Source organism: Lampris incognitus, chromosome 9 (assembly GCF_029633865.1).
Source record: "Lampris incognitus isolate fLamInc1 chromosome 9, fLamInc1.hap2, whole genome shotgun sequence".
Taxonomy (NCBI): Eukaryota; Metazoa; Chordata; class Actinopteri; order Lampriformes; family Lampridae; genus Lampris; species Lampris incognitus.
The window spans coordinates 16,487,339-16,513,308 of NC_079219.1; the positions used below are offsets into that span (position 1 = coordinate 16,487,339).

General features: G+C 44.0%; 1 protein-coding gene across 6 annotated transcripts in view; it reads right to left on the bottom strand.

Annotated features, from left to right (window-relative positions):
- Window positions 1-1,370: 1,370 nt before the first annotated feature.
- hpn (hepsin) overlaps window positions 1,371-25,970 on the bottom strand; it is a 33,961-nt gene continuing 9,361 nt past the window's right edge. For 2 of the 6 annotated variants that reach the window (XM_056286575.1, XM_056286576.1), the window contains 11 exons: window positions 19,016-19,123; window positions 18,681-18,722; window positions 17,843-17,972; window positions 17,608-17,727; window positions 16,717-16,757; window positions 13,921-14,086; window positions 11,960-12,150; window positions 9,354-9,449; window positions 6,515-6,657; window positions 5,995-6,159; window positions 1,371-3,381 (listed from right to left, as the gene is read on the bottom strand). In XM_056286575.1, the coding sequence (XP_056142550.1) occupies window positions 3,337-3,381; window positions 5,995-6,159; window positions 6,515-6,657; window positions 9,354-9,449; window positions 11,960-12,150; window positions 13,921-14,086; window positions 16,717-16,757; window positions 17,608-17,727; window positions 17,843-17,972; window positions 18,681-18,722; window positions 19,016-19,123 (1,247 nt within the window). In that variant the 3' untranslated portion in view covers window positions 1,371-3,336. Of the gene's footprint in view, window positions 3,382-5,994; window positions 6,160-6,514; window positions 6,658-6,778; window positions 7,658-9,353; window positions 9,450-11,946; window positions 12,151-13,920; window positions 14,087-16,716; window positions 16,758-17,607; window positions 17,728-17,842; window positions 17,973-18,680; window positions 18,723-19,015; window positions 19,124-25,970 lie in introns of those variants that run through there. The other 4 variants (XM_056286577.1, XM_056286578.1, XR_008810744.1 and 1 more) reach the window with 4 other exon arrangements.

Below are 25,970 nucleotides of genomic sequence, written 5' to 3' on the forward strand. Positions count from 1 at the left end.
GGTTTGACCACGTCAATGTTGACCTGGTGGGTCCCCTGCCCCCCTCCCGTGGTTATACGTTCCTCCTCACTATTGTGGACAGGGCCACCAGGTGGCCAGAGGCTATTCCCTTGTCCTCCACGACGGCAGCAGAGGTAGCACGGGCGTTCATCGGCTGCTGGATGGCCCGTTTCGGCACGCCTGGTGACATCACGAGCGACCGGGGCTCCCAGTTTACCTCGGAGCTCTGGACGGCGGTCACTGAGCACCTGGGGGTGAAGATCCACCGCACTACGGCGTACAACCCGCAGAGCAACGGACTTTGTGAGCGGTTCCATCGGGACATGAAAGCCGCTCTGCGGGCAAGCCTCACTGGCTGCGACTGGATGGACCGGCTCCCGTGGGTCATGCTCGGCCTGCGTTCGGCCCCGAAGGAAGACCTCCAGACCTCCTCCGCTGAGCTGGTGTATGGCCAGCCCCTGCGGGTTCCGGGGGAGTTTCTTCCGGATGCTACGGCTCCTTGGTCGGCCGCCTCTCACCTCAGTTCGTCCCGGAGCGCTGCCGGTGCCTTCGCTCCCGTTCCGATGTCTCAACACTGCCTCCCCCGGTCCTACGTCCCCAAGGATCTGCCATCGGCGAGGTACATCTTCATTAGGCACGACAGCCATCGGTCCCCGCTGCAGCCCCCATACGACGGGCCCTTCCGCGTCCTGGAGGCGGGGGATAAGAACTTTGTGGTGGACATGGGGGGCAGGCCGGAGCGGGTCGCTATAGACCGTCTCAAGCCCGCTCACTTGGACATTGGGGTCCAATGCAATTGGCCCTACCCCCGCGGCGGGGGCGCCCTCCTAGGTCGGCCCCGGCACCTGCCTCTGTTCCTGCTTCGGCCCCGCCTATGGCCCGGGTTTCGGCCCCATCTGTTTCCCCTCCTGTGAAGCGCAGCCGTTATGGCCGCAGGGTCCGCCCCCCGACTCGTCACCTGTTTTCCCCGTGACTTTGCACTATGTCGTTGACTGTTCTGTTGTAGAGTCTATTTTTATGTTCATGACTTGCACTTTTGCTGTTTTGCATTGTTTTGTGTAGGTGAATTCTGGGGGGGCCTGTGTGGTGACCCACATATATATAACGAGAGACATTCACCTAAGAGGACGGTGTACCTTTAAGGGAAGAGGCGAGGGGTCAGATAATGCACTTCCGCTTCCGGTTCAGTGTCGTTGTCGAATGTATGACACGCTAAGTTGGAGCTAGTAAACTACCTCGACTACGTCTACTCTCACGTCTCCTGTCTCGTTGTTTTCCAACTCCACAACATGGACATTTCAGTCTTGCTTGTTTTAGTTGTGAATGCACTTTTTAAAGTAAACACAACTATATAGACGATGACGGTGGCTCAAAACCCATTAAATTAAGGCTTTATTTCAATACAGTGTTCAATACAACAATTTACACTTTACAGTGAATAGCGGTGTAATCGGTGACAATGTTTCATCTCGTAAATATCATAACTGATAGAAATGTACATACATTCATTATTTTTTAAGGGGGTATGGGGTATTTCATGCCACTCACTGTAAGGAAAGAACAAACCAGAAATATATATATATATATATATATATATATATATAAAAAATCCAGCAAAAAAACACAGTGGGATTCTTTCTGACTTGTGACGTAGTGAAAATTAGATTCAATAAGAAGGTGATTTTGGTCGTCGTTGCGCCCTTCCGCATCATTACTCGTGGATCATTAAAAGATCCGTCACACCTCCAACATAAACATCTACATAAACAAAATGACAGCGTCCAATATTTACAAAACATAACAAATACTGATTTAAATGAGTCTTAACTTCGCCAGCTCATCCTCAACACACGGCAAGGAGGTGTTTTCTTGCTTGATCTCACTGCATGTCGAAACTGTTAGCAAAAATATCAGTTCGCTGGTCAAACAATCAAGCCATAGACACCTTTGAAGACAGACCATTTATCAGTATTCAGCAGTAGCGGTAACGTCTACGGTAGCCTACTGCTTACATACGAAACATTGAAATGTAGTGTACCCTTACAGAATTATCCTTAATGTTAAAGTGAAACTCACCAGGGGATGTTATCAAAGCTATCAACCATATTTGGTTTTTATACACTGACATCTTATCCTTTCAATCCATCCACCTCTGAAGTCTGTTTAGCAACATTCACTTCCTGTTGTGCATCACATGCAAAAAGAACATGCAAATGGCGAGTTTGTGCATTGTATAGTTTGGCGTTTTTCTTTCTCTTAAAGTCACTGGTAAGTCTGAGAGAATGCCAAAGTATTCATGTCACCCCGTGATTGAGAGTAATATGAAAATCATTGTGTAAGGTTGACAGAATTAAAAATGAAATTTAGTATTTGCACGACTTCATGGCAATAGAACTTCATATCCAAAAAATAGTTTACAACCGTATGCATTAAATGCATACTGCACCATATTATTCGTGTGGAAATGTTTTGGATTTTTAATTGGTAGTACTAGAAAATCTTTTCTCTTAAGTTTTTTTGGAAATGTCAGGAAAATACTTTTATCATTAAAAGTAATTTGTCTGTGTCCCACATTTATCCCATCAACACTGTAGCTTCCATTTCCTTGAAGGTTAATTTATTTGAGAGGGTTTTAGTGTGTGCTTTTTTTTATATACTCTTATTTAGTATATCAGTCTTGGTGGGAATTAAGTAAAAACTCACTCTGTAATATGTCCATTTGCTGTATTCCTGCCACAACAACTGCAGGATTTGTCCAAAGAAAAATGTGCAAGCAAGTAATTGTTCTGATTACACAGATACAGATATAAATAAGAAAGGGCACATCTGTTTTATCTGCTAAGTAGTTTGCAGCTGGAAAATATCTCCCCCCCCCAAAAAAAAAATGTCCCTTTACGTATCGCAGCATCACCATGCTTAAAGAAACTCAATAGATGCAAATATAAGTTCCTTTTCTTTGGCACCTTACTGTTATGTATCATCAAAATCCTAGTATAATTCTCATTGAATAGTACGTTGCACAAGCTTTAAGACTTTTGACTCTTCAGAGCGCTGTGCCGCTCAACAGTTGAGGACAGCATGGGACAATAGGTGAATTTCCATAAATTTAACAAGGTTGATGGTTAGCAGGGTAAATCGCGTTTTTCTTTCACACCTCCTCATATGAATCTGTGGGTAGCGAGGGAAACATGGAACAGCGATGTGAAAGGGGATGCGCTCCTCTTTCATCCCCCATCAAATCAACCGTCTGCAGACTGCTGCCGAGTCCCTTCACACTGTTGGTTAGTCCTCCATGAGTAGAAATATTAAAAAAACAGACGTAGAAATCTCTTCCTCTCATGTTCGAGCCATCTTGTGAACCCCCTGTGAGTTGTGATAGTTCTGTGGAAGAGAGATCGCAGAGGAAAGGATTTAACACATCTGAAATGACAGAGTGAATGCTTGAAGTCAATTTGGATGTGTCTCATTGTATCTAACAGGGGTGTATTACAAGTTTCATCACAATACGATATTATATCCATTCTTTGATTTTTTTTGATATCACAAAGTCTGCCACGATACGATTTCGATTCGATTCAATTCAGGGGCCTGCAATCGATATGATACCATATCATATTCCCATTTAACACATTCACAGGTTGACGGATGAGATCAGGCAGGAGTCTCCATGGACTATGATGTTTGCGGATGACATTGTGATCTGTAGCGAGAGTAGGGTGCAGGTTGAGGAGAGCCTGGAGAGGTGCAGATATGCACTGGAGAGAAGAGGACTGAAAGTCAGTAGGAGCAAGACGGAATACCTATGCGTGAATCAGAGGGAGGACAGTGGAATGGTGAGGATGCAAGGAGTGGAGGTGATGAAGGCGTATGAGTTTAAATACTTGGGGTCAACTGTCCAAAGTAACGGGGAGTGCAGAAGAGAGGTGAAGAAGAGAGTGCAGGCAGAGTGGAGTGGGTGGAGAAGAGTGTCAGGAGTGGTTTGCGACAGAAGGGTGCCAGGAAGAGTTAAAGGGAAGGTTTACAAGATGGTTGTGAGACCAGCTATGTTATATGGTTTGGAGACAGTGGCACTGAGGAAAAGACAGGAGGCAGATCTGGAGGTGGCAGAGTTGAAGATGCTAAGATTTTCATTGGGAGTGACGAAGAAGGACAGGGTTAGGAACGATTAAATTAGAGGGACCGCTTAAGTTGGACTGTTTGGAGACAAAGCAAGAGAGGCAAGTTTGAGATGGCTTGGATATGTGTGGAGGAGAGATGCTGGGTATATTGGGAGAAGGATGCTGAATATGGAGCTGTCAGGGAAGAGGAAGGCCAAAGAGGAGGTTTATAGATGTGGTGAGGGAGGACATGCAGGTGACTGGTGTGACAGAGGAAGATGCAGAGGACACGAAGGGATGGAAACGGATGATCTGCTGTGGCGACCCCTAACGGGAGCAGCCGAAAGTAGTAGTAGTAGTTATATTGACATCAACTCACAAAAAGCAAATAAAATATGATTTGAAAATTTTATTACTGAGCTCTTCCACACATTAAAATGAAACAATTTAGTATGTTTAATAAAAAGAATAAAAATAAACCTCCTATTATTCACTATTAAGTGCCAGATTTCTCATGTTTAAGAGCAAATGCGTTTTATTCGTTAACTTTGAAGCCTTGATGACCTTTCAGTTATGAACATAAACCATGCACATCTATGCTTCATCATATTGGGTTTAAAAGGTTTTATCTGTGTGCGCCCAGTGGTTTACAGATATTGAGCTTTAAAATGTTCACATCCTAGGTGTATCTTAAAGACGATGATATGGCATCCAGGTAGCGTAGCAGTCTATTCCCTTGCCTACCAACATGAATTTCGCTGGTTCAAATCCCTGTGTTACCTACGGCTTGATCAGGCGTCCCTACAGAAACAATTGGCTGTGTCTGCGGGTGGGAAGCCAAATGTGGGTTTGTGTCCTGGTCGCTGCACTAGCGCCTCCTCTAGTCGGTCGGGGCGCATGTTCAGGGGGGAGGGGGAACTGGGGGGAATAGCGTGATCCTCCCACGCGCTACGTCCCCCTGGCGAAACTCCTCACTGTCAGGTGAAAAGAAGCAGCTGGCAACTCCACATGTATCGGAGGAGGCATGTGGTAGTCTGCAGCCCTCCCCGAATTGGCAGAGGGGGTGAAGCGGCGACCGGGACGGCTCGGAAGAGTGGAGTAATCGGCCGGATACAAGTGGGGGGATAAAAAGGGGGGAAATTCAAAAAAAAAAAAAAGATATGCATCGATGGTACTGGATTGTTGATCGATGGATCGATTCAATGATCAACGATGGATTGTTACACCCCTAGCATCTAACAACCTTTTGTATACTGATGTGAACATTTACACATTTGAGTGAGCATTGAGACATACATCTCTGCCTGTGTTTTCAATGCACATTTAAGTAATTCTGCCTTTTCAGGAATTGATTATTGATTATATGATGTAGACTAAATAATACCATGTTAGTGGTCATGCATCTGCTTTTCAGGACACCTTAAACTGTGAAATACGTGTTGCTATAGACTGTTTTTTGAAAGTAAACTTTATTACTTTTTACTTGAGTGATTTCCGACAGCAGGGAATTATTATTTCATACTGGCTTGGCTTTTCAATTCTAATATCGAACCCAGCTGAAATTTTTCTGTTCACGATCAGAATTCCAGTGTTTCAGATGGAAATATTGTTTTGCCATCCAATATCGTCGATCGTATTGATTTCTATTTGTCTAAAATGTCAAACTAAAACTCTTTTGTTTTTAGATATTTTGCACAAAAATGGATCAAAGTTTGACCATTTAGTAGATATATGTCGGCTGATCAGGCGAAGGGTCAGGAGTCCGAGCTGTGTCTGTATAACCAACATGTCCTCTTCGTATCACAGAGGCCACAGCAGCAGATTGGGATGAAATCTCTCGAGATGCCGAGAGTTGAGATGTTGTGTGTACACGTGTGTGTCTCTCCCTGTCTCTCACCCGCATGGCGGTAGATATCCAGGGGAGGAAGCGGGACACTCTGGTGTAGACGCCAGGTTTCTTTGCCATTGCACATCCTGTCCCCCAGCTGACCACGCCCAACAGACGATACCGGCTGGTCTTTGAGAGGCAGTCCTCTGCCACAAAGGGGCCGCCGCTGTCTCCCTGTGGTCACGTGGATTTAGGTAGGGGGCACATGAATTAAAAAAAACCAAACTCAAATACTCATAAATGGTAAATTTCAGGTACATACATAGACATACACAGTGTTTAAAGAAAAAAAGCATACATCAGACACACACAAGCATTAAGATTGCAAGTGAACACATAGGCAGCAAAAATAATTGATAAAATAAAGTGGATAACACACACTCGCGCGCACACACACACACACACACACACACACACACACAAAATCACACACCAGACAACATGTTACTTCAACGATAAACCCAAACATATGAACACAAACAAATGTACAACAAAAGATAGAAAACCACACACACACACACACACTGACCTGGCAAGCATCTATGCCTCCCTTCTCAAAGCCAGCACAGAACATACTGGTGGTTATCTGGTTGTCATAGTAATCGGGGGCGTTGCAGACAGCATCACTGATGATGGGGACAGTTGCTTCCTGGAGAACATCTGCCAAATGACCTGGGAGGGAAGAAAGTTCTGTTGTTAGGTTGGGAGTGGTAGTAGTAATTGTGGAAGCGGTAGTGGTCATTCATTGACTACTGGTGCGGTCGGCTGAGTGTACCGCCGGGACTATGCTCACCCCCCCTAGAGGACTTCTACACCAGGCAGTGCAGGACCGGGGCTAGAAGGATTATTATGGATCTCCATCATCCCAATTTAGCTATTTAGCGAATACAAAGTCCTCGAGCCAGGCAGTGGCCTCCTGATCTGCTGTATGTAGGGTGACTAGTCCTCCTTTTAGTCTTTGGAGGTCAAGCTTCAGTGATGTTTGTTCCTCTCCACAAGCACACAGTGGGCTTGGGCTGCTGTCCCACTGGAAAAGACTGTGGCCAAGCAGGGGCCGTGACCGGTTCTGACTTTGTCGAGGGGTTACCACTGTCTCCTTGGGAGGTTGGTGCCAGGGACCCATTGAGAGGGGTCTGTCACCAGATGTTTGTCTGGGGCATCCTTGGACTCCCATTCCTTTTCCCAAGCAAATTGGGTGGTAAAGTCCGCTGGTGGGGTAAACATCCAAATCGGTTGTCTGGATGGGAGATGGGCCATAGGTGGATTAAAGATGTTTGCATGGATTGGTAGATGGAGGCAATCTTTGACCTTTTGGAGCATCCTTTGAGTAAGTGCAACTCATCGGATATGTGGGGGGGTGGGGGGGTGTTATGTTGGATAGAACAGGGAGCCAGGGAAGTGGTGTTGAGCGAATCGTCCCAGTTATGATTCGCACGGTTGTGTTGAGCTGGGCCTCCACATGGTATGTATGGGATGACCTGGATCAGACAAGGCACCGTATTCTGCTGCAGAGTATGCAAGGGTCAATGCTGAGGTACGCAGAGTGGGGGCTGCCCCTTATTATCCCAATAATGGGCTTTTTCAGCCACTGTGGTCAGGCAGAAACCTCCGCAGCCACAAGGCCAACACAGAGAGACCCAGAAGGAGCTTCTTTCCCCGGGCCGTAAGGACACTAAACACCAAATAACAATAACGTTAATATCTTACACCATGTATATTGTGTAGACATTACTCAGAACCAGTGTAAAAACCAGGTCCAGAAAGTAGAAGTCCAAAGCATGTATTTGCTCCACTCATGCACTACACCAGCAGATTCTAGTCAACACTACTCCTCAACTAGTTAGGGAAAACTAGCTAATGAAATCAGCTGGTTTAGTAACATGGTTGGAGCAAATACATGGTTTGGACATTTACGTTATGGACCTGGTTTTTACACCTCTGCAGTCAGAACTGTCACAACTGTCACTGTCCCCTGACACCTTGCTTCATACAGACTATTAGCACATTTGTATATAGATATTTACCAGAATATACCTTCTGTATACTCCTTGGATTTTCAACTTTTTAAATTGTATTCCCATTTACTTCCTTTTGTTGCACGTTTTACTTATTGTGCTCAAGAGTTTGCCAATAAGCATTTCACTGCTCATTGTGCTTGTACGTGAAGTATGTGACAAATAACCCGGTGAATACTTTGGCCCAGCAACTGGAAAATGCAAAGTATGAAGCACAAACATGATGGTCGCAAAGAGAAAATGGTGTACCAGCACCAAAAGTAACGTGTCATACATAAGAGAACAGGACGAGTAAATCACTGCTGTGATCTTTTATTGAATTCTGCTTTAATGTTTAACCACACTGAAAGCAGAAGAAATAAAAACAGCTTAAAGAACTCTATGAAAGATAATGTTATTTCAGGTTTTAGATCGTGTCTTTCCCTGCAGGTACTTTGAAAGATGAGGATTTGGGGGATGGAGGGGTGTAGAGATGAATCTTTGGATTCTTACCGTTTGTACAGTTTTTTTAGGTTCTGCCGACTGATGTCAGACTTCCTTGAAATGTTCAGTATTACATCACCAGTTGGATGGAACAATTACAAGGGAAGGTGGCAGGAAAATTACATCTTTTATTATTTTAAATGTGTAATTAAATTTGTAATTTGTGATGTTGGGCTTGATGAAGTTTGCTCATAAATCTTAAAATGAAAACATTAAACTCATCATCATTATTAATATTATATTCATTGTTTGTTGTATTTTATTAGTTTCATCAGATAGAAGTAATTTGGACATGTCTAAAGCTAAAAATTGTGATTTAGGGTTTCATTGCGCTTTAATTCTACCCCCCCGCCCCCTTTTCCTCCCCAATTGTATCTGGCCAATTACCCCACTCTTTCGAGCCAGCCTGGTCGCTGCTCCGCCATCTCTGCCAATCTGGGGAGGGCTGCAGACTACCACGTCTCCTCCGATACATGTGGAGTTGCCAGCCGCTTCTTTTCACCTGACAGTGAGGAGTTTCACCAGGGGGACGTAGCGCGTGGGAGGATCATGCAATTCCCCCCAGTCCCCCCTCCCCCTTGAACAGGTGCCCCAACCGGCCAGAGGAGGTGCTAGGACAGCGACCAGGACACATACCCACATCCGGCTTCCCCACCCGCAGACACAGCCAATTGTCTGTAGGGACGCCTGACCAAGCCGGAGGTAATACAGGGATTCGAACCGACGATCCCTGTGTTGGTAAGCAACAGAATAGACCGCCACGCCACCCGGATGCCCTAATTACTTTCTAATTTTATAATCATTATCTGTAACCAAAACGATATGAGTCGAATAGTAAAAAATGACTCATGTATAGACATATAGACTCACCGTAGTAGCCCACATTTCCCCAGCCTGTTATTGTTCCCATCTGTCCATCTATTAGTCTCTGACCATATGCTGGCAGGCAAACAGGCTGGATGTATTCTACACACACACACACACACACACACACACATACACAACAATCATGAAAACACGCACAAACACGCAAGCAGAGGTGCAGATGAATACATACGTATACACCAATGGCAAGGCATCCATGCATTTACACAGATACATACATGCTCTCTCTCACACACACATACGTATACACCAATGGCAAGGCACCCATGCATTTACACAGATACATACATGCTCTCTCTCACACACACACACACACATACGTATACACCAATGGCAAGGCACCCATGCATTTACACATATACATACATTCTCTCTCTCACTCACACACACACACACACACACATACAAGAAATATTTGACCGTGATCCACACAAAAAAGAGGAAGAGAAAGTGAAAATGAAGTGCATTCGTAATATGTGGTGAATGCCACGTGATTTCCAGTGACTCTGACCATAAAGAATTGTGAAAACATCACTGTATAATCAAGGGTCAGTTCCTGTTTAGACTACATATTGCCTTCTTTATTTTCACCACAGTCAATGGGATGCTGTGACTGTAATTACAACGCTCAACACTAGATGTCAGATGCTGACTACAACAGCAGCTGCCATACAACCCCGGCGATACAACGGTAATGGTGTTGCTAGAGTTTGTGTCATGTGATCAATGCTAAGCGCTATCTTAAGACACTTTTCACACTTGCTAAGAAATGTTTCAAAAGCGGAACATCCAGACAATTCCTATAGCAGTGCTGGAATTTGATTATTGTAAATAGATTGAAATGAATTGTAAATAAATCATAAGTGATCATCTGTGATCTCCTCCATCCTTTCAACCTGTGCAAAATCTCGGGCAAGATACGTGCAGCCATAAAAGATCAACAAAAGTTGGTTAGCACCTCATTACTAGGCAGGGACAAAAAGTCAGTTAATGTTCTGTTTTCTATATAGACACAAATCCTAATATAAAATCTGTGCCCACTAAAACTGAGACTTGTGTTTCAGTGTAACCATATAGTGCCTTTGGTTCCTCACTTGCTCCTCCCTTTTTAAAATTTTGGAAACACTTTAGTATGGGGAACATAAAAAAACTTAATTACTAGTGAATTAGTAATGATCAAGATGTCACTTTAGTATGGGGAACATATTCTAAGTAACAAAACCTTAATTTACAGTAATTTAACACTATTAACACTTGTAGTTTTGTGTTTTGTTATGTAAGAGCAGACCATATTCATTAAGTGTTAGTAAGGGAGAATAACTCTTCTTGTGGTACTACCACCTTATAAAGTCCATACTAAGCAAAGCATATTGAGATGGTACTACTAATAAGCAATAATTCTGAGGTTATAGAGGGAAAACTCGTAGTTAATGGCTTACTGGTTGTATAATAAGGCCATGCAGAATAAGGCATTAATGAGTACGTAATAATGACCAATTAAGAGCCAATATGTTGCTAATTTGCATGCTAATAAGCACCTAATTAATGGTGACTACGTTCCCCATACTAAAGTGTTACCAAAAATTTTTTTTTTATTTTGAGATGCTTTATTGATCCCCATGGGGCAATTACGTTCTGCATTGAACCCATCCATGCTGTGTAGCTAGGAGCGGTGGGCAGCTGCTGTGCAGCACCCGGGGACCAACTCCAGTTCGTCTTGCCGTGCCTCGGTCAGGGGCATAGACAGGAGTATTAACCCTAACATGCATGTCTTTTTGATGGTGGGGGAAACCAGAGCATCCGGAGAAAACCCACCGCAGACACGGGGAGAACATGCAAACTCCACACGGGATGACCCCCAAGGTTGGACAACCCCGGGGTTCGAACCCAGGACCTTCTTGCTGTGAGGCGACTGCGCTAACCATAGAGCCACCCTGCCACCTACGTAAAGGATATAAGGGTCCCTGTCGGATATAAGGGACAGCGATGTAAGGGACAGGGACATGCTGTAAGGAATATATCAAAGGATATGTAAGAATAAATAATTAGTTAAGAGTCCTTAAGTCTTTCGATGTGTCTATTTAGAGATGACAGAAGAATCTTTTGGAAGTCATCGTGTCTCCCTCATTCATGTTCATGTTAATGTTTCAGTACAAAAGTACTTTCTGCCAAAACAAAAAAAAAATCTAGTACTTTCTGCTGTCTTTGGGAGTCCAGGAAAGGGAGAAAGGGACAGCTGGAGGGAAGAGGTAGTTCCTTCCTGTGACATCCTGATATCATTATTTAAATTAAAAAGGACCTTTGTCTTGGGTGAAAGATGAAACCTGAAGCTGGGAATTTCCACATGACTGACTGACTCTCTCTCTCTCTCTCTCTCTCTCTCTCTCTCTCTCTCTCTCTCATTGCCCCATATCACTCATCATCATCATCATCATCATCATCATCATCATCATCACCCAGCAATCAATGTGTGCTCGTCTGTGTGACGTTTCCGCGTGCCTGTACTGAACCCACGTTGCATGTCTCTGCCACGCATTGTGTGTGTGTCAAAAGCACAGGGCTTTCAACAAATATCCACCTGTGTTTCCTACCGGTGAAAAGGAGAGGTTGAGAGAGGGCCAATACGGCGATGTCTCTGCTGTTGTCATCGATGTTGGCGTCTACGAAGGGCAGGTAGCTGCTGTGGTAGACAATGGTCTTCACCTCTGCTACTTTGGCGTTGACCAGTTTATTATAGACGGAACCCATTAGCACTCGCCATCTCGTTACATCGCGGTACCGCCTAGCCAGTGAGAGAAGAAGAGAGGGAGGTGTAGCGATATATTAAACAAGTATTCAAAACTCAACCTGACCCAAACACATCAATTCACATAGACTTTCCGAACATGCTTACAGGAAATGTCTATGGTAATAACTAGTGTCTGTGACCCGGCATCGTGATTTTATTCTGTCAAAAGCTACATATTGACCCACCTACTTATTAATGGCTCACGTCCCTCAAATGTTCAGAATTTTTCTCATTTGCTTGACGTCACATTTGTTTATCAGCAATGTCATCAGTATGAGATGCTCAAAATTACCCCTACTGCAATGAACACATCTGTGTTCATTTCTGAGCCTGATTCATTGTAAGGGACCATGTTAATATCTAGTTTCCTTTTTGGGGGGTGGGGGTAAGTTCAGTCAGGAAACTCTTGCTGACAGCTGAACTAGTTGGCCACGTATTCCCCATACACCAGCCATAACCATCCCTGCTGAAAACAAAGAAACAACTACTTTCTGGTGCTCATTGCTGTCTTTGCTGCTGCTGCTGCTGCTGCAATGTCTGCTAGGCCTCATCTCACCTGCTTGTATTGACCTGCTTCTTTTTTTAATTTTTATTTCGAGATACTTTATTGATCCCCGTAGGCAAATTATGCTACGGGGCTCAATAAAAATTCCCCATATTGCATATAGAAGCATTCACCGCAATATGTGATGAATGCTTCTACTATATGCTGCATGGGGAATTCCTGCTTTCTAGGTTTTCTATTAACAAACATTCATCGCATATTGCGGTTCTAATGCAATATATTATATTTTCTCATATTTCTCCAATTTATGAGTTGTTCTGAATGAAAAGGTTTTGTAAGACTATTTGGTACTCACAAACTGTATGAAACTGTAATTTTTTATTTTTTTTTGGTATGTTTTTCAGCAAGACTGCCTGTACATAAAGGTACATATGACTATGTTAAGCATGTGTCCATGCAAGTGTTTGTATAGTGCATTTGTGTCTGCAGTCTTCATAAATTTAGATGTACTATACAATACTTTCTTCACTTGTCTACGAGAAACAATTGCAAAAAAAAAAAAAGTGCCTTCTTGGTATACTATTTAAAAAGAGGATTATTAGGAGCATCCAGGTGGCATAGCGGTCTATTCCATTGCCTACCAACACGGGGATCGCCAGTTCAAATCCTCGTGTTACCTCCGGCTTGGTCAGGCGTACCTACAGACACAATTGGCCGTGTCTGCAGGTGGGAAGCCGGATGTGGGTATGTGTCCTGGTCACTGCACTAGTGCCTCCTCTGGTCAGTCGGGGCACCTGTTTTGGGGGGGAGGGGGAACTGGGGGGAATAGCGTGATCCTCCCATGCACTACCCCCCCCCCGGCGAAACTCCTCACTGTCAGGTGAAAAGAAGCAGCTGGCGACTCCACATGTATTGGAGGAAGCATATGGTAGCCAGCAGCCCTACCCGGATCGGCAGAGGGGGTGAAGCAGCAACCGGGATGGCTCAGAAGAGTGGGGTAATTGGCCAAGTACAATTGGGGAGAAAAATGGGAAAAAAAAGGTTTATTTGAGTATGTGTCTGAGACTCCATGTGTAATCTGACTTTTAACCTTTCGTGATCTCCAACCTAATCTCCTCATGCATCCCACACTGGAATAAATAACTTGAAACCTGGCTTTTGTAGTTTAATACAGAAAATGAAATGCTCCAGTTTGTCCATCAAACTATTTAAAGTCAGATTTTCTAGTTTCTGTGTAAATGTGATCACTTATCACTGACCCAGGGAAACAGTGTGCTGCGGAGACAATCCAGCGATTTGAGATGATCGATCCTCCACATTGATGAACCCCATCGTACTGTAAGCTGACCTGCCAAGGCCAGCTACCCTGCCTGGCATCCACACCACCAACTATACGGTCCTCGGTCAGACTACGCCTACCACAATCTGTGGAGGGAAAGAGGAGAGAAAGAGAGAGAAACGAGCCAGTGTAAAACTACATGGCAAAAATGATATATTTGACAGTCGTCAGAAAATCACTCAGAAATATCTTTTTATCTTGCTTCAAGAAATATTTGCTCATCGTGAACTGAGTATGTATTTAAAGCCCACTGAGGCAAATTTGTAATTTGTGGTAATGGGCTATACAAATACATTAACTATGTATGATTATTTAGCATGGTTTATTTATCTTCGTAATCAAACTTAATTATTTCATCTTAAAAGAAGCATTTTAAAAGTGAAATAAGAGAACTTTTTTGTGCAAAACTGATTTAAGTTGTTTTAGGCCTCCTTCAAGTATCAATCCATCCATCCATCCATCCATCCATCCATCCATCCATCCATCCATCCATTATCCAAGCCGCTTATCTGAATTCGGGGTTGCGGGATGCTGGAGCCTATCCCAGTCATTGGGTGGCAGGCGGGTAAACACCCTGGACAGGCCATCAGTCCATCACAGGGCCGACACACACACCTAGGGACAATTTAGTATGGCTGATTCACCTGTGACCTACATGTCTTTGAACTGTGGAAGGAAACCGGAGCACCCGGAGGAAACCCACGCAGACACGAGGAGAACATGCAAACTCCCCACAGAGGACGACCCGGGACTACCCCTAAGGTTGGACTACCCCAGGGTTCGAACAATAATGTGATGCAAATGTGTTATGAAAATAAATTGGGCATCCCATTTTGCCCCACAAGTCAAGTGCTTTGTTTTGTTTCTATCTAAATATATTGTTTGCCAGTTTAGGCAAATCGACAGATTTAGGGGCGGTAAGCAGGCGGCAGCAGAATGTAATGTTGCCACCATGTGGTCACCAGATGTATTATATCACAAAATCAAATTAATAGAAAATGGGACCTCTAAACATTAGGTTTTACTGTACCTTTAGTGTATAGACGCCTCAAGATCTTCTCGATATAACAACATGTTGATCAACATTCAGTATATCAATATTTCATTACGTCCCTAGTGGATTTTGTGCGATAATTGCATGATTAAACTTAAGCTATACCAAAACATCTTAATATCAAAGCAGTGCAACTCGTTTCAAGATGGATGGTCCTTCAGGTATCTACGGGACTTTACCCTGTTTTAAGAAATCTTTCCCAGTTGAACCATCTTACTGCGCTGGAAGATTATTTTGCTCGTTTAAGGGTTTTTCTTAAATTTGTAGCTGCTCGCATCCAGTTTAAGACTGGTGCTAGCCTACAGAGCAGTGAAAGGAACAGCTCCTTCCTATCTCCAGGCCATGGTCAAGCCCTACACCCCCACCCGACCACTTTGCTCTGCTGCCTCGGGACGCCTGGTTGCCCCATTGCTCAGAGGCCCTTGCTGCTGAGTGACCCGGTTACAGCTCTTTTCTGTCCTGGCCCCACAGTGGTGGAATGAACTCCCCACTGATGTCAGGACAGCGGAGTCGCTGCCCATCTTTCGGCGCAGGTTGAAAACTCACCTCTTCAAGAACTACTACCTTGTTACTTGTTCTTAGCACTTATTGTATTCACTCATTTAAAAAAAACAAAAAAACAAAAAAAAACCTCTTTCTTGCGCTTTTACTTTAGCACTGGTTTTGCTCTTAGATGCTTGTTTAGATGCACTTATGACATCTGATGACTAGTAGTTCTCCTGATTTCCCACGTTAAATGCACTTATTGTGAGTTGCTTTGGATAAAAGCGTCAGCTAAATGACTGTAATGTAATGAAATGTAATTTTGTCTCCTGCAGTGCAACAAATAAGAGGAAAGCAGAGGGTTGAGTTGAGTGCAGCGTACAGTAGCTGGAGGAAATGGGGGCATGAGGGGCAGAACAAAGAAAAAGAGAACAAGAGCAAGAAAAAAAAACTGCAAAAAGAGAGACGACTGGCTGTGTAAATGTGGGGTAAGAGAGGTAGACAGACAGAGGGATTGGATGCACTCAGTTGTAGTTGGAGAGAAATCCATTAAAGAGAGATCATCATGGGGTGTCCAGGAAGCGTAGCGGTCTATTTTGTTGTCTACCAACATGGGGATCACCGGATCGAATTCCCGTGTTACCTCTGGCTTGGTTGGGCGTCCCTACAGACACAATTGGCTGTGTCTGCGGGTGGGAAGCCAGATGTGGGTATGTGTCTTGGTCACTGCACTAGCGCCTCCTCTGGTCAGTCGGGGCACCTGTTCGGGGTAGAGGGGGAACTGAGGGGAATAGTGTGATGCTCCCATGTGCTAAGTTCCCCTGGTGAAACTCCTCACTGTCAGGTGAAAAGAAGCAACTGACAACTCCACATGTATCGGAGGAGGCATGTGGTAGTCTGCAGCCCTCCCCAGATTGGCAGAGGGGGTGGAACAGCTCGGAATATTGGGATTAATTGGCCGGATGCAATTGCGGAGAAAAAGGGGGGGAAACAATCCAAAAAACAAAAGAGATCATAAGACTGAAAAAACATGAGTATGATTGATTTGATGGGTGAGCATATAAAAAAAAGGTCAGAGGTTAGAAAACGCTGAAAGAAAGCAAGGTAGCAGGGTTTTGTGTATAGATGTGTCAGCGTGCCAGAGAGTAGCAGTAAAACAGGTGTATGCTCAGATCCTACCTTGGCACAACAGTGTGAGCACCTCCCTGCTCTCACAGTCACTGAAACAAAGGCACACAGAAGGTCATAAGCAACACAGTGAGACTGAACAACAAGGCTTTTTAATTTAAGATGAGTGCAAGTTACGAATCAGGCAACTCTATGTACACAGGCAGGTGCAAGACAGATAGCGAGAGAAACAAAGAGGGCAATAGGCTGAGAAGACAGACTGCTGTAAAGACACAGACATACGGGGTAGATTGAGACAGGAGCTGCCACAGGCGGATGCAGAGGACACGGAAAGGTACAGAAAACGAGGAGATGTGAGGGAGATGACTGGGAACAGGGAATCCAGGCATCCAGAAAAAGCTGAAACGGCGGCACGTCCTTGCAAATTTGCACTAATGAACACAAACACTGCTTTCCTCACTCTTTCAGAACGCTAAATTGGTGTACCTTGTACTAAAACTACTAAAATACTATGGGTGTTGCTGTGAATTGGGTTGTGAGACAAAGCTCTCCAGAGTTTCAAGAGATTTCTAAGTCCTGTGTCAAAAGGTGTTGAATCATAGCCAGTGGTTTAAGCGCACATGTCAGCAACTGATACGGTACTGTACCGCTAGTATGGCTTTATTTTGTCAAATCAGTTATTCATTAATGTAACCGATACCGGTTTGGCTTGTACTTTAACTTCGAGTGACATGCTGACATGCATGACAAATGACCCACGGATAATGGACTGGATTGCTAGAGGTGATTTCACACACCCAAAATAACTGCGTAAATTGAGCCCTAGCCAAACGGCCGTAATAGTCTTTGTTTGTTGAGTGACACTAGGATTCTGCAAGGGCCAAACTCTCTCTATCTACAACTCGAATCTGGCATAGAAACAGAGAAACAGGTGTTCGTTACCATGGAAACAACGAGTCTTTGATTTTCTTGCCATAACTGAGCTCTTCTTGTTTGACGCAGAAGAATTCTCCTCCGTCGCTATTGGCCTCTGCGACCGATGCCACGGAGTAGTTCACCACGCTGAAACAAACACACACTAATGTTATTCCTGCTAACACGTTACTAGGCTGTATGAAAGTCATACAGTCATGCTGGTGAAATTACTCTTATCTCCTAATTATTAAAACAATCTCACCTGACAAAGCCCATTTCCTCACAGCTGATGCTAGCTAGCAGTTCATTGGCTGAAGAGGAGCAAACCTGGCGCCACCTCCTTTGCGTAGAGTCAAAGACTTGGAAACGCTCATCAGCAAAGTTGAGCTGGACTAAAAAGAATGGGGGAAATTAGTTTTTTTTCTTTTACCGCCGTCTTCACAATGAACGATTATCCAAACGTCAGTGTTATTAATTGACCAATCTACATTTTGTAGTTTATGACTAACCCTCTGTTCACGCCAGAGTGAACTTGGACAACAAGTCATCCAAAGTCCATTCTTTCTCTACTGAGCCAATCTGCCTGACTATTTGATCAGCTTTCCAGCTGTCAACCACTTTGTCGGGCCTAAAAATGTTCATCAAAGCTCAGCTTTTGGTGGGCATTGCCCATGAAAACATTCTACTATTTTTCCTACCGATCTGGCAACCATTGCATCGATAAACGTTCTGCTTCAACAGAACAATGGATGTTTGTGGCCGCAAAAGACAAAAGCCGGGAACTCAGGCACCAGCCACAATGTCTCAAAAGTGGCCAACCCATCACCTAGGTTGACCATGGTGTGAACGGAGGGTAAGAGAAGTGATGATGTGAGAAAAGACCAATTCATTGATATGATACCTACAACTAGAAACATTATCTTGAATTGTAGAAAGCATTTCCAAGTGCATACCTGACACATATTACTTTAAATAAGCTTATAATAATGACACATATCAGACTTTAAATGAGCTTCAATAGTTCACTGTTTCAAGGGCTGCAGATAGATAAGGCACTCTGAATCAGTCCTAAATCCGTCAGTCTCTTTAATGCTACTCACCATCATACAATCCCGTGTCTTCCTCCATGGTGCAGTAAGTAACTGTAGAGGGTGACAAACAAAACATAGATTTATACAGCCCTTCCATACTGAACATCAAGTTTTTATCATCTGTGGGAGTTAAGAGCTTCTCCACCACTACTGAGCTCATCCTACATATCGTTTAGCTGAAATATTGTGAATGGCATTACAACTTCATGGATGCAGCCAGTTTGATCTAGAGTCCATCAAAATCTGTGCTCTGAGATATTGTGTGTGTGTGTGTCTATGTGTGTGTGTGTGTGTGTGCGCGCGCGCACGTGTGTGTGCGTGTGTGTGTATGTGGGTGCTCTGACCTACGGCCCAGACTGCTGCTCCAATAGCTCCCAGGGTCATCAGCGTCACACACACTCCAAGCACACGACATGGGGTCAGCACACAGGTCAAAGAGATTCCTTTGCTTCCTGTAGACACAGACACAGACACACGCATACACACACACACACACACACACACACACACACACACACACACACACACACACACACACACACACACACACACACACACACACACACACACACACACACACACACACACACACACACACACACACACACAAATCATTGTACCTACAATGTACATACATGTATGTGCAAAGACACACATCAATTAGAATCAGAATCAGAATCATCTTTATTTGGCCTAGTATGTTTATGCATACACAGAATTTGACTCTGGTTTAGTGGCTCTCAATGTACTTACATAGAATAACAACACAACAATCTTCAGGAATATGTACAAGGAATGACTATATACAGGTGAAACAGGAAGGCAATGATGCAATGGTGCAGAACACAAAGATGCTGGAACAAATATGTTAGCAGTGTACTTATACACATGAGGTAGGTGGACATGACAGAATATGAATGTATGCATACTATATACAGTATATGCAGTATGCTTATATTTATTATGACAATGTTAAGTGTTCATCAGAGTGACAGCCTGTGGAAAGAAACTGTTCTTGTGTCTGGTTGTTTTGGCGTACAGTACTCTGTAGCGCCTACCAGAGGGAAGGAGTTGGAACAGGTTTTGAACAGAGTGTGATGGGTCACCAGTGATGCTGCCTGCCCGATTCCTGACTCCGGAGAAGTATGAGTCCTGAATGGAGGGCAGATTGGCACCAGTGATTTTCTCTCCAGTTCTGACTTTCCATTGTAGTCTATTCCTGTCCTGTTTGGTGGCCGATCCAAACCAGACAGTGATGGATGTGCAGAGAACAGACTGGGTTATTGCAGAGTAGAACTGAATCAACACCTCCTGAGCTGACAAAGAAAGTACATCCTCTGCTGGGCCATTTTGATGATTGCGTCTGTGTTGGACGCCCACATTAGGTCCTGGGAGATTGTGGATCCCAGAAACCTGAAGGTTTCCACAGAAGACACAGTGATGTTGAGTATGGTGGGGGGGTTGTTGGGGGGCTCCTCCTGAAGTCCACTGTCATCTCCACTGTTTTGAGCGTGTTCAGCTTCAGGTTGTTATGACCGCACTAGCGGGCCAGCTGTTCAACCTCCCGTCTGTATGCTCGTCACCGTCCCAGATGAGGCCAATGATTGTTGTGTCGTCTTCAAACTTAAGGAGTTTAACAAACAGGTCTCCTGAGATGCAGTCATTTGTGTACAGGGGGAAGAGCAGAGGAAACAGCACACGTCCCTGGGGAGCACCAGTGCTGATTGTCCATGTGCTGGATGGGATTTTCCCCAGCCTCACCTGCTGTGTGTCAGGAAGTTTTTAATCCACTGGCAAATGGGGGCTGGTACAGAGAGCTGGGTGAGTTTAGAGTGGAGGATGTCTGGGATGATAGTGTTGAACACTGAGCTGAAGTCCACAAACAAGACCCTTGTGTATGTTCCTGGGGAGTCGAGGTGTTGCAAGATGTAGTGCAGTCCCATGATGACTGCATCATCCACTGACCTGTTTGCTTGGTAGGCAAACTCCAGGGGGTCCAATTAATGCATGCAAATACCCATGTGCATATTTACTAATATTCACATAGAAGCTTACACATAAATCATCATGTGACATTGCACACAGACGCGTAGCTGTGGGTGGGCCTAGGTGGGCCTGGGCCCACCCACTTGGCACTCAGATCCACCCAATCAGAAGGCTTCCCTTTTTGCTGGATCATCCAGTGTGATGGCAGTCAATGAATACTGTTTCAATTATCTGAATACATGACCAATAAAAATAGAGCAATTCTTGTTTCTTGCTTCTTGATAAGTCAGATTTTTTGAGTGGCAGTGCATTTTGCAAATGCCAGATTACGAGCAGCCGCTCCTCCTTCACTCAGTGTACAGCCTGCACATTGCAGAGGAGCAGAGAACTATTACTACTGTAGGTTTCAAAAAAAAAATAAAAAAAATCAGGCAGTTTACATAAGTTTCTAAAGGGAAGACATTGTGAGAAGGAACAGCGGGGAGAGACAAACTCCTGTGCCAGTTTCTCAACAATTGCCAAGTGGATGCTAATTCCGCCCTTTCCCTGTCCGCAGCAGCGTGTGATTTAGCACTTGATTCTCCAACGACATCCACCCCTCCATGCCAAAGCAAAGGTACCTACAGCCATACACTCAGCAAAAAAATTAAATATTTTAAATGCTCAGGAATTAATATAAACCATATTTTACTAGTGTTCATTTGTTCCAGGCTCAGCTCAGCCCAGCACTGAAAACGTAGTACAAGACCCCTCAGACTTGTCCACTATAGATGAACCTGCAACCCAGCCCAAAAATAATTCATTCCCAGTGACCACTATAGCAGGCAAAGCTGGTAGTTTTTCTGCCCGGTGGTATGAAAGATTCTCATGGCCAGAGTACAGCACTTCAATGGACATTGTATTTTGTAAGGCATGTCACCATTTCCCTGATGTGGCCACTGAGGGCCGATTAATAAAAACTGGCTTCAAAGACAGGAAACATCTTTCCCAATTTTGTGTTAAACATGAGGGTAGCGGGACACATGCTACAGCACAGGGCAGAACTGAAGGATACAAGCAAAGCCATCAGCCAGGACGGGGAAATATCATCAACAAGATGAACAACAATGCTATCAACGGGGCATTTGTGGAAAGGAATAGAGAGCTCATTAAGGTTGTAATAGACCTCGTTTTATTCTGTGCAAAACAAGATATCCCGTTGTGTGGGCATCATGAAATGAAGAAGTATTTAACAGAGGCAACTTCTGGAATTATTTCAACTGATCTCTAATTATGACCCAGAAATAAAACAGCAACTGGAGGAATTACCTAGAAACGGGAAACTTATGAGCTCCGACATCCAGAATGAGATACTGGAAATTGCAGCATTGTTACTTATCTGCAAAATAAAGATGGATTTGCATGACGAGACAAAGGTACTATGCAATTTTGTCAGACGAGTGTAAAGACTTATCAAAACGAGAGCTTGTGGCAGTCTGTATCAGGTACATACACAAAGGCATGTTGAAGGAAAGGACTCTGGGTTTTGTGGCGACTGGAGACATGAACGGAAATGCTATATCAGCAAAGATCCTGCACATGCTGGAGCCGGTGCAGCTGGACCTCGCACTATGTGTTGGATTTGTTTCGATGGGGCATCATTTATGTCCGGCAACAAATAAGAGGTACATATGATTTTAAACAAAACGTTTTCCCCACGCCATATATGTGCATAGCAATTCCCTCGCCTAAGCCTTGTCCCGTGCACAGCATCAAAGGTGTCCCCCGGCATGTCAATATTTTTTGATGTCATTAACAACCTGCATAGACATGCTAGCTTTATGGAAATCCAACAACAGCTGCGGCCAGGGAAACAGACTTCGGAACTAGAGAGATCCCGCGATGTCTGGATGGAGCTCGTGGTCAAGTGCAGTAAATAAAGTCTTGACACTTTTTGGTCCAATTTTGGAGATCCTTGCTGAATTCTCTGAAAGCCACACAAAACCTGAAGCTGACTCTCTACTTCAGCCAATGCAAATGAAAAAATTTGTGTTTCTACTTGTCACATTCCACACGTTTGAAACGAGTGACTACGCCACTATCGGCTTGCAATCTTCCAGTTACAGATTGCATTGATCTGACTGAGTGTATTAAGGAGTGCTACAACACATTCAGGAACACAGAACATGTGTATGTGTGCTGCATGTGTGTGGTTTATGTGGCTGCAGAGCCAGGCTATGTTCAAGTGTCATCCTTAACGTTACTGAGCATGTTGGTGCCGGTGTACCTCTATCCATAGCTAATGATTAATGATGCTGCTGTGTCTGTCAGCTGTGTGTGTGTGTGACTATGTGGCCGCCGTGCCAGGCTGTGCGATATTGTTAATGTCCGTCTTGGTGCCTGTAACATGACCTCTGATGATGTATAAGCCTTGTATGATTAAAGTGTGCCGCATTCAGGCAAGTACAGATTATATTCTGTCTCCACGGGTACCAGCCTGTACCTGTAACATATAGTTGTAATTGCCAATGCCTATTAACATATGCATTTCAGAACCTATTAAGTATGAATGGTCTTGGACGGGATAAGCCCACCTGATCTTCTCTGTGCCCCCCCACACTGTGATTTCTGCCTATGCTACAGATTGCACACCTCACTGATCAGCAGTGAGAAGAACCTTGAGATGACTAAATCAAAAGTGTGAATATTGCAACTGTGACTTAAAGACAGTTGTTACTGTCGACAATAATCTACAAATGCGTTTTGCTGGTCAAGGTGAGTATAAGGTGAAAGAACGTTGTCAGATTCTGCCTTTGGGATTTTACTGGCCTCTCTGTTAAACCTCTACAACAAGCACAGTAAATTCTTGCTAACTTTCATAATGTTTGTGCTTTTGACAAAGTGCCAGTACTTTTTCTGACACAGGCGGGGCAGCATAATGACAGACTGGCACAATGTGAAAAGTACAAACGACATTGAATAAATCAATAGTCTAAAGTCTAGCATTTCTCCATGGAGCTAAAGCAAACTATTAAACTGGGATATGGTGGCATGTCTGTTTTGTGTGTGTGTGTGTGTGTGTGTGTGTGTGTGTGTGTGTGTGTGTGTGTGTGTGTGTGTGTGTGTGTGTGTGTGTGTGTGTGTGTGTGTGTGTGTGGTCGTTGTCCTGTGTATGTGCCTCTCTGTCCTTGTCACTCCCCTTGCTCTGGGCATGGGGGATATCTTTCTGCACATCTTTCAGCTGTACACAACCATGAGCCAAAGTGACCATGATCGTTTAGACGGGTTCCTCAAATGAATGTCAGTCATCAAGTGGTGGATTTCACAAACGTTTTTGCAAGAGAGCAAATCGGGAATTGTTTTCACTGAGCCGTAACATCACACCATTTTTATTCCTAATATGGCATTTTGCTCTCAAATGAAGCAACATGCTTGAAACTTCGGTGTATTCACAGACTCCAATCTAACTAACATCTGATGAGCAAGTGAGGAAAGCCGGCCAGTCGTGTTATTTTTCAAGCAAGGAACATTTCTAAAACTTGCTCTTTTTTTTTTTTTATCCTTGGCTGATTTGGAAAAAGTCACGCGTGTCTGTAGTTTCATCTCAGATTATGGCAACTCTGTCTATTCTCACGTCAGTAAAAAGTCGCTCTTCTGTCTGCAACTACCACAAAATGTAAAATGCCTGGGCTCCAAAATGTGCCAGATGCAGAGATCACGTCACTCCAATCCTTGCATTCAGTCACCACCGACCAATCCAGTGTAGGATTGATTTTAAAGTTCTATTTATCACTTTTACTACACCTACGTCTCAGATCTTTTAACCCTGTATGAGCCGAATCGCAGGCTGAGATCCCCAGGCTGGGCCCTCGTGGCCTGAAGACTATCAGGCTCCAACCTAAAGGCAGGCCCTGTGTGAGGAAATGAGACTTGCAAACTGTGTACCAACTTTTACATCAGTGCTCAAAACTCTTTTTCATAAACTAGCTTTCACATAACTCATATACTAGGTTGATTATTCACAGTTTGTATGCATGTGTTTCTCTTTCATTACCATTGCACTCATCGTTGTTGCTTTGTGCTTCTCTTCACCTAATGAGTTTGTTTCAGCTTTATTGTGGTTTTTCATTCGATCAATTTAACTTAATTGAGGTGTTATTACTTACTTTCATGTTCGCTAATTTGCTCTTACTTACATATCGTACTGCACTTGCCTTGTTTCGGGGTTTTTATTGGATTTCCCCCCCTTTTTCTTGAGAGTGACTTTTTCTTGGGAGTGACTTTGCTGCTCTGACTACAGTGGGAAGTTCGTTCCACTGTGTGGAAGCAAAGGATGTAGAAAAGCCAGGTCTTGGTGGAGTAATAACCAGACAGTCACAGGGAAGAGAGAGACAAGCATCTGGTAGTGGCAGAATGTAAAGTACAAGCTGTTCCATCGGTTGGCTGAGTGTTTCGAAAGGAAGAGGAAGATTCAGGGGTTAGGGAGAGCGAGCCTGCAGGATCGTGTTGTATCCTCTAATTACATCCAAGACATTTGACAATGAATAATGTTACATCATGTCATGCTAACGGAGACGTTAGGAGATGCTGACAGCAGTCAACATGGTGGGAAAACAACGTTAGATCTCCTGGGGAGTTGTAGGTGATGTTTCGAGCTAGCAGGCACTTCTTTCTCATATTCAACATGCTGCCAATTCATTTGCTGTCATAACCTTCCAGTCAACCCAGAGTTCAGTCAACCCAGGACAATGTGTCCTTTTGTGGATGGCTAGCCAAAACATCAACAGAGTGTTCCTGGTTATCCACCAAACTGCCTTTATCACAATTCACAACTTAACCACAATCCCTCATTCAGTCTTCATGATGAGCTGCCTGGAAAATAAGTTTTTGCAGTGTTATATTGACTTGGGACTGATGTTCCCGGAACAACTTGTGAAGTGCAAAGAGTAAGCTGACCTGGAGTGCAAAGAGTAATATTTGTCATCAATCCTTCATTTTCCTCTCAAATGTCCACAGAGGAACATATTTTTTTTTAATCAATGTGAACTGCCGGTCAGCTATCACCATCCCTTGTCATTAAAAACAACTTATTTCATTTGACGCCTCCCACCATTTTTACATAAGGATACAGTAGTCGTCATCATCATCATCATCGTCATCATTTTCATCTGAGTTAAATCAACAGGGAAGACAAAGACAGGAGGCTGGGGTTAACACAGACAGGTTAAGTAAAATCCCCTCGCAATTAATCTTGCACGGGTACACATATGGTTTTAGGCAGATACTTGACGTGTAAGTCATTCGGCCACTCTGTTGTTTTAACCCAACTTCCCT